Here is an 18,121-nt window from a genome sequence, read left to right as displayed (position 1 = left end):
CCTCACATGGTCAAAGAGTCATAACAGGAACACACATCATTCTTTCACAACACGCACGCACGTGACTAAAGATGTTTCCTTAATCTCTGTAATGCTTTCCAAGTATGTAGTTGTAGGCAGTTACATTGTACCTCAGGTACTTAGCTCGCTGACAAAAAATATATGTAAGAGTATATACATATATACTCTTACATATATTTTTGTCAGCGAGCTAAGTATCTGTGATTGTACAATGGACTATAGGACATGTATACGTACAATACTTAAATTCCAGTATTCATTAATACTGTATATGTACATATAGGCCTATTCTCAGTATAAACTCTCTGTGAAAATGTTGCAATTTAGAGAATTAAAAATATGCATAACGTTATTATGTTATGGTCGCCGTAAAATATTCACACATTTTTTATGGTACTATATATGGTGTCTGTCCTGCTGTCCGAATCCAGGTCTGGATTTAGATCGCCTGAGTATCGCGAGTTGCGTCCCTTGTTGAAAACGAAAGCAGATTAGGCTATATACTAGTTATGGCCGGTGTCGATGACACGAAACTAAAGGTAGGCCTATGCTGTATGATCATGCATGCGATTGTTGCAATGTAGCTGAAATTAAGTATACTGTTACTCATTCTAGACGTCGTGTTGTTTGGAATAATCTCTGACGTACGTAACAGTACTGCCATGTACGCTGAACGTTACTTGTAGTAGTCCTAGCTATAGCCTATTACTGTATTTCTGTGCATGTGACATCTGTGACTCGCAGTGTGAGTATACGTAGAGCCACGTAAGATGTATTGCAGTAATAATTTTTTGTACATGTACATTGTATGTATTATTGACCCGTTACTCAGTACAGCAACAGGGCTCTGTAGCTAGGCCTAACTTTCTGGAGCTATGCCTTTTTTAAGACAAAAAAAACCCTGTCATTATTAAAAAATGAAAAGTTAGATTAAATGGGTCACATAAAATTTAAGAACTGACTTGAAAAAAATATACAGAATTAAAGTACTGTTATATAACTGGTATAAACGACACCTCTATACAGTAACTTACATATGAATATGAAAAGGACAACATATTCATCAAGCACCAATTAGTGCAATTAACTGACTTACTATATCAACGACCTCTGTATATAGGATAACTGTCTTTAAAGGACACTAAACAATTCTGTCTCTTTGGTGTCCTTTATAGACAGGTTTGACTGTACACAGTATTTTATTCAAATTTCCCTGCAATTTTTTTAAAAAAGAATAACTAGATTGACATTTATCTGTACATGTATTTTTATAGGACAAAAAAGTAATTCTAACAATGTAGACAAAATATTGCTGAATTTTCGAGAATAGTTTTTCCACGCTGAATTACTTTTTTGCCCCATATTTAACTTTAAGTAATTTGTATCCTACAGACATACAATTATGTATGTCTATAAGGAATCAGTGCTACATGGAAAACAACAGTTGATATTACTTCCTTGACCCACAGGGCCTCGTTACTAATGATGATATATATCAGATAGGTCACGTCTATTTACATACATTACACGTGACCTATCTTATATATATCATCATTAGTAACGAGGCCCTGTGCTTGATCCATGTACCGGTAGTAATATATATATGGCATTGGAAGTAGAAAATTACATTGCAGTTAAAAGTTGTTTTCTTATGCTACATGACTAGCACAAAATGTAGGTAGCTAAAAGTCTGAAATTATGTGTTGCATTACCTTTTTAATTTTGATCCTTACTAAAATGAGGTTTTCCTAACATTTTCAGTACCAATCGATTTAAAAGTTTCAGTAAATGAAATCATGCAATTCTTAATTACTGGTAGATAACATTTTTCTACTTTTGTGAAATCTTCAGGTTGAGCTATATGGTAATGTATATTAATTTGATACATATTCTTGATACCAATATTATAAATGCAGCATATTAAAAGTATATTATGGTATATATAATGGCAAAACAGATACATGTTCCTGATGTACATGTGCAGAGAAAACAAATCTCAATAAATACTTGCAGGGGTTAATCTAGATTTGAGGGGAAACTACCCTTTTACAAAATTAGAAAAAACTTGACTCCTCTGATATTGGTCCAAAATTGTATTCATTTTGAAGAAAAAGAGCTGTAAAACAACTTAATTTTGATTTTTAGATTCAATAAAAAACATTTTAAGCCAAATAATTAAAATTGAAATGAAAGGAAGATATTGCAAACAAAAGTCTAAAACATTAACAAAAAATTTGTCACAGGGGAATAGTGTAACAAAATCGGTCATTTTTTTTTTATATAATTAGCTTCAAATCTTCAGAGAAATTCAAGACCAGAGGGGAATTCATTCCTTAAGGGGAAACTACACATAAACAGTAGTGAATCAGAGCTAGATTGACCCCAGACTTCAATCACTATTCAGAATTAATTAAGATAAAAACTTGGTCAATTTAATAGGTAAATGTTGTGTAATATGGTTACTGGTATTTCAGGATGCCCCTTTGCTTCAGGCAGTCCTAGCATACCACCAACATCAGGACTACTTGTCTGTAATACTTGACCCACTTACCATAGACAGCAAAGTATAAATATTATAAGCTTCTTTCATGCAAAGTCAACTGAAAAAGTAATATCATTTTATTGATTTTCTCTCCTGGATTGGTCACTCTCCTCTGTTGATAGCTTTGGTCAGTTATTAGACAAGTGTGAAGATGTCTTTGGCCAGTTTGTAGTCAGCTTCTCAATCTGATAAATTTGTTGACCCGGTCAGCCTCATCTTAAGTCTGTAGCAGAGTTATGGCAGCACTGGTGTTTATCAAGACACACGACTGAGATGTTGGAATGTCTCTGATGACCTGCTGACCCCTCGTCTAGCTAGGGATACGGAGACTGTACATCCTGTCTCCAAAAGATGGCTTCATCAGAAGTATTTACTCTTAACCAATCTTATTCTGTCAATAAACACAACTAAAACTGGTAATAACTCTGATCAGCTGAAAACGTTGGACAGTTCTCGGGTGTTGTGTAAGAAATCCAGCTATCAGTTAAGTTGACTATCTGATCAAGTTCAAATGGATGATTAAGTTTTATGGAGATTCCTCTCAACTTTGAAAAATGGATAGTCAACAAAGTTTACCATAAAGGAGGAACTGGTATATCAATAACCCTGAGTTCAGACTTCTTTTCTTGTAATCAATTGATAATCTCATCACTTGAATTATACCATTTACCTATCACAATACCTGTATATTAAAGTGTATACTTCAGAAAGGTCAGTCGATATAGGGGATAGATTCAGGAGAGGAGAGAAATTATTTTAAAAAAAAACTGGTCGTGTAATGATATATATAAGTACAGTGGTTTTAGGATACTAAAACAGTGTGAGCAGAATATGATTAGTTCCTCCTTATAGCGATTGTGATATGTCACAAAATCACATCAAAAAATATGAAGTCGCAATCATCGGAAGGTGGGATTAATCAATAATAAATTGCACTTTACCAATGTCGTTTTGGCATCTTTAAACTAATGTATTGTGATAAATTATTCAAAATTGCAGTAATTTCAAATTGAAATTAATTGATCAAGCATTTTCACTTATTATTCTATATTCTCTCTATTGTTGATTTATCACAATGAAGTTATACTTTGTTACAAACACTTTATACAATTAGACTTTTAGAGATTATTTAAGTTTACAACAACAATTTAATAAATTGTTTCCTTTTTGTCTTTCTCCCTTTTCTCTCTATCCCTTGGTACAGTCAGTGATACCGTGTTACTTGTCTAAACCGGATGTCACCGGGTCCAGCATATTTGGCCAGTTTCTCCAGGCTTTAATTTCTATAGTTTTAGAAGAAAAATGCCATACAAGTATGTCAGAATACACAGGGATTTGGATTAGACAGGGCCAGTTTGGACTAATAGTATAGGTTATACTATAATACAGAAGTGATGAGAAAATTTCTGTTTTATGTCATTAATTTACCAGGAGACTGAACTTATAAAGAGATTCAACGGAGTGAAACTGGTCTTCTAGGGCCTTTTGTTTGGGATTATGATTAATTACCTACAAAAGATTAATGAAGATTAAAACATGTTCCTCAAAATCAATCATTCACCAAACAGTAATAATTTGCTTTTGAATTTTTAATTACAAAAAATTGAAAAAAAGGATTTTTTTAATTGTTTAGACATGTATATGAGATTGTGATGGTAGATTTGTGGGATTTCTCTAGTAACTCATCAATATTCCATTATTATTGTCAGCCAAGACCCTTCTCTCCCTGATTATAAAAGAAAAGTTATTGGTATCATCTCAACTTTGGTCTCCATGGTGATATTTTCTGGAACATCAATCATACTTGGATTCTGTAGAATCATAGGATATTTATGATAACTAAATGCTTGATTTGCATGCAAAGATCTTGAAAACTTTATTGGAAATTTAAGCAAAACTTTCAACATGCTGTGCAATTGAAAGGCCTGAAGGTTGAGATACATGAGGTAACAGCTGCTGATGCAATATGTATAATCTTGTCTTTATGACTGCAGCAGTGTATTGTTCAATTAAATTATCTGCCTTAATTAGAATTCTGTCTCTTTTACATGCATAGTACTTCTATATTTATTTGCGCTTGCATGCCTACCTGGTAAGCTACATCTATCTGTAATGGGGAGATAATCCTCTGTCACATGAGAGTAATATACCACAGTCAAGGTATATTTAGCCTTGGGTTTTCTTTTCTAACTGTACATATAGTTGAATCTATTGTATGCATATGTTGATTCGTTGACTTTTGTAATGAAGTAATTGTTTGAAGTTCAAGGCTTGACTAAATCTTTCAAGGCCAAGTCCTGATATACATGTGTGTTTAACAGACTACAGAGATGTCTATATATTTGCCATGTGTGCTGTGTGATTTTCTAAAATATCGGTTGATGTAAAATAGCTATTGATAATGTTTTCAAAGTAAGATATAATTATGTCTGCATTATTTCAGCTCAGTTTGAACTTAGTTTAAAAGAGCTAGATAAATAGTTGATCTTGGCAGAACAACAGTCATTAGTTAAGTAAACTAAAAACTTTACAACATTAATTTACTCAATGAGTTTTTTTGTTCTTACTTATACTGATGTGTTTTAATTTGCAGCCTTAATGTGGTAATTCTAGCTAGCTATATTGGGATCTTAATGATGTAAGAGTAGGTTTGGGAAATACGGGAAAAACCCAGGCAACTCATTATTTGGAGGAAAGTTTATTAGCTAGAGGAGAAAGTCACACAGTGTAGCAGAAATGGCACTAGTGTGCCAAACTTTATCTTATTACCAATGTATATATGAGAAACAAATAATAAGCACAATTAATACAATGAAAATTCGGAGGTCAGAGTGTGATCGAGGTACGGTCTGGCTGCTATATTTTTTCCTCTCCTCATGCAGATACACATACATTATATATGGCTTTCAACTACCCTAGTTATCAGTAAATAAGCATGCACACATGGTAGGGAAGGACCCCATGTTTAGTGACACATTAGTTTCTTGGGTAACCTAGCTCACTCATCAGTTATCTCACCTCCTGTCGAGTGAGAAGTGAGAACTGATCATGTTGTATGAGACCCAGCATGCCTTCTTTGGACCTGGTGTTCTAACAAATTACTTCTTAACATTGTAGTTTTAAATATTTCAACAATTCCTGTCTGAGGTCTAGGTGGCAATTAGCCACTCTGATGCGATGTTCGCGATGGCGACCTGGTGAATTTGGTTCATGACTTGTGGCCCGACTTTAAAGTGCCATCATTTTCTTTCACCCTGTTCAACACCTGTGATACATTTACATCCTATACTGCTTCAATGTTCCAGCAGAAAATTAATTCCCTACAAGCTGATCCATTTGTTTCCTTAAGTAATATTAAAGTGATAGATTTATTGGGTGGTTCTAGTGAACATGTCATTTTGTGGATGTAAGGCCACCAATTTGCTAACCATTCTCATGCATTAATGATACTTGGCAGCTATTGTTGCTAGGAGTAACACCCCATTTTGACATTGGGATATTTTAAGGTACTCAATTACGACCTGATATTTCGTAGGTGTACAAGTTTAATTCCTACTGATCGGGGCTATCCAGGATCCTTCACGTCGATCAAATGTTATGTAGGTCACTTCTAGAGGTTTCTAGAACATGCTCTAACAGATAAATATATGTTCTGTTATGAACCATGTACCTTCTTGGTTTTGAGGTCATCTGAGTCTTGTTTGTCAAAGGTTCTGTGCGAATTTTACATCCATTCTTAGTATGTGTACATAAAACTTCTGACCATTTTAATTGTTACATAACTATATTGACATTTGATAACAGTTGAATGATGTGGAACAGCAAAATTAATGTAATTGTTAATTAATTATTTTACCTAATATGTTTATTTTTCATGGAGATCTGAAATAAAAACCTTCTTCCTGCTCGAATGTTTCAACAGCTGGTTGTATAATTGATATGGATTCCTTTCGTTTTATACATTTGACTTATATATTTGAAAGCAGCTGATATTGATTTTTCTGTATTATTTGTTTATGAAAATAACATTTATTTCATGTATGCTAGGCAATGATGTAATAACCAATTATTAACTTGTAAGGGTAGATAACTCTAGATATGTGTGATAGGACTGCATGTATACCTGCATCTCACGTATTATTAAGGTGATGCCATTATCACCTGTACAATTGTTTGATCATTAGCTACAGAAGAAATCATGGTATCATGTGATGTTTAACTGACTAAGGTAATTATTAAGATCTCTGTGGAAGACCAACCTTATCTATCACTTTTAAAATAAGTCAGCATCAGGTTTGTTAACTTTGTCTTCATTAGGAATACACTTCAGAGGTTTAGGTGAGAGATTTGCAAGGCTTAAATTCCTTTACTGCCAAATAAAGAAATAATTCTAGTTTATCAATAGTGTGTTTTATTCTGCACATATTTACACTAATTGTTTGCATTCTTTTTAAAGATTCAAACTGATGAACATTATAAGATAAGAAATGCATTGAAACCTGTAATAGATATAAAACCCCTTCTGAATCATAATTGAAATCCGATTATACACATGGGAGTTAAAATTCCAGCAAAACTGATGGGCCTTTTTTCTACTCTTTTTGCGCCATCCGCCGTCCACCATGCGTTGTGCGTAAAACTATTTATACAAAAGCCTACTTTTCCTAAACCCTTCAGTGAATTACATCCATATTTAGTGTGAAACATCCTTGGGGAAGGACAATCATATTTTACATAAATGAGATAGGTCCGACCCCTAGGGGCAGAGGGACGGGGCCCCAAAAGGGCAAATTTTCTTAATTTAAGCTTTTAAATCCTTCTCCTCCTTCATCCTTGGATGGATTTCATCGATATTTGGTATGAAACATCATTTGGGAAGGGCAATCATATTTTATGAAAATGAGCCTGGTCCAACCCCTAGGGGCTGAGGGGTGGGGCCCCAAATGGGGAAATTTTCTTAATTTTAGCTTTAAAATCCTACTCCTCCTTCATCCTTTGATAAATTTCATCCATATTTGATGTGAAACATCATTGGGGTAGGACAATCATATTTTATATAAATGAGTCTGGTCGGACCACTAGGGGCTGAGGGGTGGGGCCCCAAAAGGGCAAATTTTCTTAATTTTAGCTGGCCCACTTCCTGTTTTCAGGTTTCCGTCTCCGATCTCAATGAAAATTGATCTATAGGGGTTTTAATTGATGCTGAACAAAATGCAAACATTTTTGTAAAGATTTTGGTATTCAAAGATGCCGCTGGCCAACTTCCTGTTTTAAGGTTTCAGTCTCCGATCTCAATGAAAATAGGTCTATAGGGGTTTTAATTGATTCAGAAGTGGGAAACTTTAGGTGAGGACAATCATATTTTATAAAGGACCGAGCTAAGACCTATCAGGATAGGTCCAAAATGGGAACTTTGCTGAAATTTAGCTTTAAAATCTGACTCCTCCTTATATTAATCCTTGAATGGGTTACAACCATATATGGATGAAGGGCTACCAAGTTTGTTCAACAAATGACATTTACCTATTTTAGAAACTGACATATTCAACTAAGGAGTTCCTTGTATTGTTTATATTAATCGTTAACCAATACTTGATACTATGACTTTATTGCTTTGTGCCACAAGTCAGATGACCGTTAAGGTCCATGGGCCTTTTGTTTATTTTTGGCGAGGGTTACCTCGCCATTGTGATCGTGGTTGCAAAAATTCTCTCACAGTCAATTTCCTCAATATGATTGGCTAAGAACTTGCTCGCAGATACTAGCGCTCCTAGCGGCAGTGTATTCAACAACTTTGATTTTACCGGGAATTTTAAATAGCAAATTTTGAGTATGAAAGTTACTGAAATAAGCGTATCTGTAATGTTGAAATAGGAATAGTAGATTACTGCTTTCGTATCCTTACCATATAGATCGTCCAAATGATCTTAGGTTGGAAAATTTTCACTTGAATTGTGTACAATGTATCTAGACTTTTCGTCCTGAAAATGTTGTTTTCAATACATGAAGACGTTTCGTCCCGAAAATGCTTCGCTTCGCCCCACGCGTTTAGTCCCTACTAGTGACAATTATCTTGCAACGGAAAAAATGAAATCTATATTTCACCTCAAACATTAAAATTGTTACAATAATGATTTTTGCACTTTGAATCACATTAGTTCGGGAGCAAATATATTTCAGGACGATATGGAGATTTGTTTATCACGGCTGCGTTATGCCACATGTTCGTGTAAATCCACAATGGAAGAAAGACAACTCTAACAAAATTTTGGACAAACTTGGACTACCGATAAAATAGCACGTGACAGACGGTGAACATTTTGTAAATGTCCAAGGTGGCGTAATCTTAAAACTAACGGCAGTTAATAAGGTATGAATATTTACCACATCCATTATTATCGATAATTTTATAAGCACATGTATAAATATCAGATTATATCTATATACTAAAGCACGTTCAGAGATTACCACTAAACCATACTTTTAAAACATCTTAGTTATTTTCACCACAGGAGCTTGACGTTCTGATCATATACATACAGCATATTCATTAAACTAGGTAATACGAAGTATAAATTTTTGGTCGAATGACATAAATCATATGTGGAATGTTCATATAACTCGAAGTGATATTTTTTGGACTACTAGATCGACGAAAATGCCGATTTCTTCTTCATAATTCTTCCGTAAAACGACACTTAAAAAGCTGTTTCAATCTGTAACAAATGTAGAGAAAACTGTTAATTGTTTAGCAATTATCCTGAGTTATATTTTACCAACAATCATCAGAGATTAGCAATTAAAACTTACATAAACAAACATATTCCCGACTCTCACTTGCATTGTGTGATCACTCGAGCGGAACTAATCTCTACCACCTGGCACAGTCTTACAAATGCAATCGCACAAAAGCCCACATGATCACTGTTTTTAGTGCGATTACATCTTAGGGTGTGAACAATGTTAGTTTTTTTTTAAACTTTTTACTCAACAAAATAGACTTTACGCACCATCATTGTCTGTATAACTTATTAATTTACCACTGTACCCATGCATACGTGTGTATTTATACTTCTTTGTGCACATTATATAACAACTGCTATAGACTGTATATTACAATCAATTTATGAAGGACAAAACTCTTACATGTAAGAACAGGAGGACTGAAGAACAGCGGGAATTAAACTTCAATAATATTTCCTCTATGCTGGTATTGCTATTTATGATTAAAATGTTTAATTATATGATATTAGCCTTTTCAGTAATTACTCTGTTAATACATTTATTGTTTCCTTATGTTTTACAGAATGTCAGCATGCATGTATCATTTCAACTGGAAACAGTCTAGGAGAAGAATTGTGTGAACAAAAAGAAGTAATTTTCAACTGTGGAAGCTTAATATTGTAATGATTTTCAATCCGAAAATAATTACTATCATCATCTTCAAATTCCTTATTCTGAATTTAACTGTAATATGATTTAAGCATATACCTGATATTTGTTAATATTCTATGACATGTACATGCTTGAAATGAAATGAATAAATAAAAGATTATTTAAATTTAAAACACAATATGACATTAGCTGTTAATATTTTTTGTCAAAAACATATTAAGCTTATCGTTCATAACACACTAATCATCACCTTCGAGACAATTTAATGAAAATCAATTAAACATTATTTGTATAACACAGGTCGTCTTATGTTTCCCCGCCTTGACTATCAATGTTCCCTGATCATTCTGAAAGTATTGATTTTACCTTTTTTTCGGTCACCACATGAACTGCCTTTAAATCAATCACACCAATGAGACATACATTTACTGCATTCATTATAACACTGTAAGGCAATTCTGCAAGATCAGCGAACATTGTTGATTTACCTTGAATATCTACATGCATGGTACCATATGTAACAGGAGAGGAGAAAATGTAGCGGCAAGACCGGGATTCGATCCCGGGACTCTCCGAACACTAGCTGAGTGCTCTACCGACTGAACTAACTGGTCATCGATAATCGACCCAGTCCAGTCCCGCTACACTCCTCCCTCTTTTTTTGAATACATACGAGACCCTTTCAAACAGTTACACCACAACCGTTGGTTATTTAGTTGGGTGCCAATTCTGTAACAGGAGAGAAGAAAATGTAGCTCTTCCGACTGAGCTACCTGATCGCCGATAATCAACCCAGTCTGATCCCGCAACAAATATTTATCTGGTTATTTTATCTCCCTTCCTTTTTTCAATCTACTTTTATGACTTAGAATCTTACCTGGTGGAAAAGAATATTTTGTCTTACAAATCTTGACAAATTATGCACACTGTGATTGTTGCAAGCTAAACTACGTATCCGCTAGCTGGTTGCTGTTGATTGTTAATGATCTCAAACACACTTATTACTTATTGTGCCAATTTAAGTAAATATATTCTACTCTTTTCAAATATTCCTGATTACTATTCATGTGTAATATTTCAAAACATTGACATGTGCACGGAGTACGGCGGACCAGACCGCCAATGTTTTGGACATCTGCTAGATATTTCAGTTTCAGGTTACGGTGACCAATAAAAGAAAACAAACACAATGCGGTTTTCATATGTTATTTCTTCTAAATACATCACTTTTTGTGCAAGTTGTCAAGCATTTATGGGGAATATTTTGCATTGAAATTGTCACCTTCATACATCGGTTTTGGGACTCCCTGGACATTGTTTTCCCCATTTTGTTGATGCGCAAAATATACTGATAGTAGATTTTTTAAGCATTTTCAGCCCTAAAAATTACCTGCGCAAAATTATACCAGTTTTTACGGTATATGATATTGGAATGTATCCCAAACTTTTTATCATATTATTTGCCAATAACACTGTTATGATATCAGAAATATCTGATGGTTTACAACAAGTGTTACATGAATTTTAACAATATTGCATAACATGGAAATTAGAACTTAATATCAGAAAGATAAAAATTGTGATATTCTCAAGACGTTAATCGGTACCACAACACCAGTTGATGTTATGGAATACAGAATTAGATTTATAAGAATTGTTTACATATCTAGGTACAGACAATAATGTTAGTGGTAGCGTTTTTAAAGAAAGGGGAAAAACCTGCTGAACAAACAATTAAATCGGTGTTTGCTGTTTATAAGAAATAAAGGAATGTATCTCTTCCTGTTCATCTTAAACTGAAAATATTTGATTCACTTGTAATGACAGTTTTATTTTACTCATCAGAGGTATGGGGATTTGAAAATAAAAAATGTTGTAGAAAAATTCATTTGTAATTTTGTAAAACGATCCTGAAGTTAAGAAAGTGTACAAACAATTTCATGGTCTATGGTGAGCTAACAAGTTATCCGGTTTGAATTGAAGTTCGGATACAATGTATATCAATCAACTTGCTGTTTTACAAAAGAATAATTACAAAACTTGTTAAAAGTATAACAATTGACCAATTTATTCAAAAAATCACATGGTGATATTGATAAGTCTTCTAGAGGACAGACATATTCTATATTTAAGACATTTTGGCATAGAAAAGTATGCCCCTTGTCTTTCTCTGCTGCAAAACAATACTTGTTAACTGATACTGTGGTCCCAGGAACTTGATGACAATAGTCATTAAGAATGGATATTTTCATTAACATCAAATTAACAAGGAAAATGCTAAAGGTGTTATAAAATCATTTGACATATAACATCATAGGAAATATTAGAATGGGCTTCCAAGATTTTAGTATGTGTCTCTTATTTTACACCTTGATGTCCAAGGAATCCTCAAAAGTCCAAACTGGAAGGAACACCAGCCAAATTTATTTCTTATTGTACAAAACTACAGTAGTATTGACCTTAGAAAAATATATTCCTCCTAATATCGAGACCGAGCCATTTAGTACTTTCAGTACTTTGATTTTTTATATTTTGTTTATTTTTGTTTTTAGCATTATCAGAATCCTTATACATTTTATAATGCTTAATCAGCATTTAATTTGTACATGAATCTGAATTCAGTCTCTTCAATTCAACTTTCATTCAAGTTTTCTTTAGTTTAATCAGATACCTTGCATGTAGCAATATATACAGAACTTGTTATTCACAGAAATAATATTGTTTATGACATATTTTATTGTTAATGAAATGTTCTTTTTTTTCTTTTAGATTCTGTGTTTACATGGATACAGGTAAGTCACTGCATTAAAACAGTAACACATTCTTATACGTAAATTAAAAATGAAAGCTTCAGACAAATTTTCCTACATATAATTGGAAATTAATTAAACGAAATGTGCTCATAATTGGCTATGGCAATATATTTCAACATTCTTATTGAAGGGAAGCAACTCTTGTGAAATACTTTTTTTCACAGACTCAATCTCCTACTAGAACCTGGTTCGTTTCCTTTAAAATCAGCGTTACAATACTTTTTTCAGACAAAATGCTCAGACATTTCGGGAGAGAACAGGGGCATTCAGGAAGATTGTTAAAAGTCGTGCAGAGTTAGGTAAGATTGTGCCATACCTATCTAATCTCAAAATTATATCATAAGATTTACTTTTAATTCCCTTTTTTAACCTATGGATATTGTTTCATACCTCTTTCTATGAATTAATCTAAACAATTCATACATTTGTGCAATGTATACACATACTAGTTATACTGTCAACTTTATCAGACATATGACCAGGTAGTATAGGTATACAAAGGTGTCAAAGTGTATGGATTGTCTTCAAAGTTAAGTTAAAGATCAATGTCAGTTTTGACACAGCTGAGTATACAACACCATGTTGTTGTAGCATTCTAATATGCCTAGATGACTAAAGTTTGCTACACTTGATCTTATACCTTGTAATACCTATATTTTGTTTGTGATATCACTATAAGTGATTGTTTTACTCAGTATTTGTGACGGCCCCGAACCGTGTCCCTCCATTACCAAACGAGGGAGGGGAACAATCTGCTGATGCTGCATCCGACACAACTGACAAGGGTAATTATTAATCTCGGATCAAACATTATTAGCTCACCTGACCTGAAACTGGGCCCAATATGGAAATATAGCAACCACTCTTTATAATCCTTCTTGTTCTGTTGGAATGAAGGAATTTTGTTTCAGTTTAATCTGAAGTTTCCTTGGGTGAAGGGGAATCAATTTTGATTAAACGATCCCTCCCCCCCCCCCCCCCCAACATTTACTACATTGACATATATATTGCAAGGCTTTATTCTTCTTTATTGTTGTGCTTTTTCTGGCCTGTGCTGTTTCAGCTGACCAGATGGGGTGGTGGTTTTCACGTGAGGATGACTATTACATGGCCCAGGATTATACAGACTGTTGTAAAGGTTACAAAGAGTCATTAGAAGTGGTCGCTCAAGCCATCAAAGAGCAGGTAAACCAAACTTTATATTGACACTGGAAGTGGTAGCTCAGGCCATCAAAGAGTAGGTAATTATATATAAACTTACCTTTAGACACTGGAATTGGTAGCTCAGGCCATCAAAGAGCAGGTAAACTTTTACAATTAATGGGTTTGGTTTCTCAAGTCATTGAAATATGATAAACTTTTATTTATTTGTTAAGCTAATTAAAGACAAATAAACATAATTATATGTCGCTGGGTTAATGACTGGTCATTAAGATACAGGTTAACAAATCTTATTATCTAGATTTTGGCTCAGGCTTTTAAAAACGGTGAAACTTAACGATATGTTACCTCAGGCCATTGAAGTACATAGAGACAAACTTATCAAGAAGTAGCTGCATAAGCAATATAAACATGCCATTGGCAGTTCAGCCATGAAACACTTAAATTTAACATCATTTATACATGTAGTGACTTTCAATTTTATATGAAAAAACCAAAGTTATATTACCGCTTTCATAAGCAAGGTCCTTGAGACAGTAATTCATGTAGCACATGTTTATTTATTTGCAGGGTCCATTTGATGGTGTGCTAGCCTTTAGTCAAGGAGCAGCTTTTCTCTCCTTGATCTGTGCTTTGAGGGAGCAAAACCTTTCAGGTACTAGGCAAAACTTACAATTTATCACTGATAAGTTCAATAAGAATAATATTCAGATTGGAGTGTGGAAGTCTTTAGAATTTAATAACTTTTGTATAATGTCATTATTTACTAACGTTCCTATTTAACTTCCTCTCGTTGTTTTCTTAGCAATTTTGCTTATTTTTCACAACAGAGTCACCATTCCAATTTGACTTTGTCATTTTGGTGGCGGGATTTAAGAGCCGTCAGTCCCCACATCAGAAACTTTACAATACCATAGTGTCTCTGCCCTCCCTACACGTGTATGGTGATACAGACAAGGTCATACAGAAAGGTAGGTCAAGGTCATACAGAAAGGTAGCTCAAGGTCATATAAAAAGGTAAGTCAATGACACGATGTAAGGAAGTTCAAGGTCACGCATAATTTTAGGTAATTCATGAATGATACTGACAAGGTAGGTAAAAGTCATACAGAAGGATATATAAGTCAAGGTCATACAGAAAGAAAGGACTGGAGTCATTAGGGATATCAGACAAGGTTAAACAGAAGAAAAGGTCAATGTAATAGGGATTAGATACAAGTATTTGTATGGTTTGTAAAGGAAAGATGTGCCAAAATTTGAAGAGCTTTGGTACCTATAGAAAAATTACCAACCATCTGCCCACAGTGAGATTCAAAATCTACAGGTGCTATATATAATAAGGTGGTAATATGTCTAGATGTCTTAATCACTTGGTCACTGCAGTCTAGGTCAGAATTGGAGGGATAGATGGGAAGTTGATATACAAGAGTAGGTATGTCAAAATCACAAGGACATACAGAAATGTGAGTATGTCAAATTCACAGTCAGTAAGCTGATATAGTGTAACTTCCCAAAACCGCACCTTCTCAAAACCGATCACCTCTAGAAACTAAACATAGATGTCATGTACGGAATGAATTCCTCTTCATTAATAGTATATATAACTTCCCAAAACCGATCCCTCCCAATTCCGAATACCGCACCGATTTTGAGATTGGAATAGTCAAATGTAACTAAAATACACTTCTGAAAACTGGCCTTACCTGAGCGACACCGATAGATTGCATTGAGGTCTGTATCGGCCGTATGTAGGTTAGTACAGAAGAGAACATCCCCAAGAACATTCACGCAACTAACTAACTAAACTACGTTAATAAGGGGTAACAAAGTCAAGATTGTTGTAATTCATTCCTTTTAAAGGTATGATTCTCTTTTCTGTGATAACATTCACATTAACAATCAATATCGGTCGGTTTTAACGAACACTAGGTATACATGCGGTACACTTGTGTAAAAAACAACTTCTGATCGATTAAATCCGGATTGTAATGATCGGTATTCGGTTCACTTCTCCAAACCGAACCCTCTCTAAACCGGCCGAAATTATATGCACCGACCATGATCGGTTTCGGGAGGTTCCACTGTACAAGAACGAAAGTCATCATATTTTTTTTATCTTACAGTGTGTTTGGCCTAGGTTGATTTGGTCATTATGTTTGTAAACCCAAGTGTTGTATGTTTACAGAGATGAGTGAAGAACTCCTGCCTTATTACTCAGACAAAGTCACACTGGAGCATCCTGGTGGCCATTTTATACCAGCCTCAGGACCACAGAAGAAAGTCTACACTCAGTTTCTCGATCAGATGCTCGAAAAGAAGAAACGTCGTGTATGAATTATAATTGTAACTCAAATGTGTATTAAAGAAACACATGTTTCATTTTCTGAAGAATTTTTTACTTTAAAAACATACAAAACTCTGAAGATTACCCTAAAACAGTAAAATATGTACAATCACTTACATGTAAATGGTATATTTTACAAGTGATCTCGCCTACAAGACAAGTCTGTAAGACCGTAGTATGTAATTGCACATGCTATGGAAGAACTCAGACTACACCAAAGTAAGTTATTGCAAACATGCCATTACAGATTAATCTAGATCAGTGATGTTCTATTGAATTGTATGCAAAATTTCATTCATCTTTTAATTATCTTTTATGTTAGTCAATTGTGCGTTTATCTATTATCATACATTGTTCATGATCACTCTAGAAAAGAAACCCTTCTAATGCACATTGTGCATACAATTTCCCTGCATGATCTATACTGCACACATTGTACAGACGTTCAGTGCATATTATTATAATTTTGCGTGATGACACAACTGTATTGCATTTTGTGAAATTTTGATTGGCTAAGCAAAAACTACGGTCTAAGAATATTTCAGGACCCTGGGGCCTGATCTCAAACTGACAACAATATTCATACATGTAGTTGATAAGGATAACTGAATTGATTTGTGGTGATAGACTTTTGGGGCATTGGGACAATTAGCACAGGTTCGCCTTTCAAGCAAGATGCCAATTCAGCTAGATTTCCTTTACTTAATTCTTGTCTGCCTCTGCACGCTATGTAAGTATGTTTGTCATCTATATTATGTCAACATATTCTTATGATTCAATCTTAGCTGAGAGAAATAGAATTTCTAGAACACATTTCATAAAATCCTGTCTATAAAATAAAAGCAGATTTAAAGGGACAATTCAGTCTAAGAGTACATTAAGATTTGCACATATTTCGGAAATGACCCAGTTCTAATAGAAATAAGATTTGTTGGTTTTACTGTGATATGCAAAAAAAGTCCACTGTAGTGAAATGTATGCAAAATGTTCAAACTATTACTGTCTGCCATTACACATAGTGGTCGGACGACTTGTATGCCGCACCCTAACCCTTGTCGGTGTTGTATAGAAATTTTTGTTTAGAACTACTCAAATTGCAGTAGTGTTTTTCCTTATTAGATGCATGCTCTTGTTTTGAAATAATTTCATCAACTCTTCAGTAGTTGTGCATTGCATTTGTTTAATGTGTGTCTTTGGCTCGGGTATAATATAGGTACAGCATACATGTTGTATCTGCTTAATAATTTTGATTAAAGACATCAAAATACATAACGTTGACATGAAATTTTTCAATATTTCTTATATGTTTCATAAGGAGTGTAGAACAATACATTTATGTAATTATTTTGCTTCATGCTTATGTAACAGAATTAGCCTCATTGAATTGTCTGACTTTAAGATACCCTATATAACTATAACAATCTATATTTAAAACAATTTTAACATCGATATGTGTTGTGAGAACCTTCCCTTGTCTATTGTAATGTGCATGTAATGCTATCACAATGTACCATGATTATGTCTTGTTTGGTTAGGCTATGAACCTTACTGCTTTTTTACATTTCCCACCAATAAATAAGCCTTTTCATTCATTTCAATGAAATTCTTATATTTTCCTGGGATTCCTGGCAAGTGTTTAACAAAGCAATGTGTAACTAACAGTGAAAAAACACCCCAGACAATTGTTGCAGGATAAACACAATTCACAGTTAGTATTGTACAATAAAAGGTGTTTTGGGGCCTTGTCATTTTGACTTCTACTAATCATGTATTGTCTATGAAGTGATTAGATATTAAGTGTATTATTTGAAAGGCCTTTATTGAGATTTAAAAAAACTGTATATG

At 34.1% G+C, this 18,121-nt stretch overlaps 1 protein-coding gene across 1 annotated transcript; it reads left to right on the top strand.

The window, feature by feature from the left end:
• Positions 1–526: 526 nt before the first annotated feature.
• Positions 527–17,868, top strand: LOC138314596 (esterase OVCA2-like). Its single transcript, XM_069255007.1, has 8 exons — positions 527–560; positions 12,728–12,750; positions 13,000–13,070; positions 13,467–13,556; positions 13,835–13,956; positions 14,503–14,587; positions 14,763–14,903; positions 16,118–17,868. The coding sequence occupies exons 1-8, from the start codon at positions 531–533 to the stop codon at positions 16,264–16,266; spliced, it is 711 nt and encodes a 236-aa protein (XP_069111108.1). The 5' UTR covers positions 527–530; the 3' UTR covers positions 16,267–17,868.
• The last annotated feature ends 253 nt before the right edge of the window (positions 17,869–18,121 follow it).

The sequence above is a fragment of the Argopecten irradians genome, chromosome 2 (assembly GCF_041381155.1).
Source record: "Argopecten irradians isolate NY chromosome 2, Ai_NY, whole genome shotgun sequence".
Lineage (NCBI taxonomy): Eukaryota > Metazoa > Mollusca > Bivalvia > Pectinida > Pectinidae > Argopecten > Argopecten irradians.
This window is presented reverse-complemented; position numbering and strand designations above follow the sequence as displayed.

Excerpts from the sequence above, each read along its gene's own strand:
- LOC138314596 (XM_069255007.1), top strand. The coding sequence starts at position 531 with ATGGCCGGTGTCGATGACACGAAACTAAAG. Across the intron at positions 13,071-13,466 it reads TAAAAGTCGTGCAGAGTTAG|TATTTGTGACGGCCCCGAAC; the intron begins GTAAGATTGTGC and ends TGTTTTACTCAG. Across the intron at positions 13,557-13,834 it reads ATCCGACACAACTGACAAGG|CTGACCAGATGGGGTGGTGG; the intron begins GTAATTATTAAT and ends GTGCTGTTTCAG.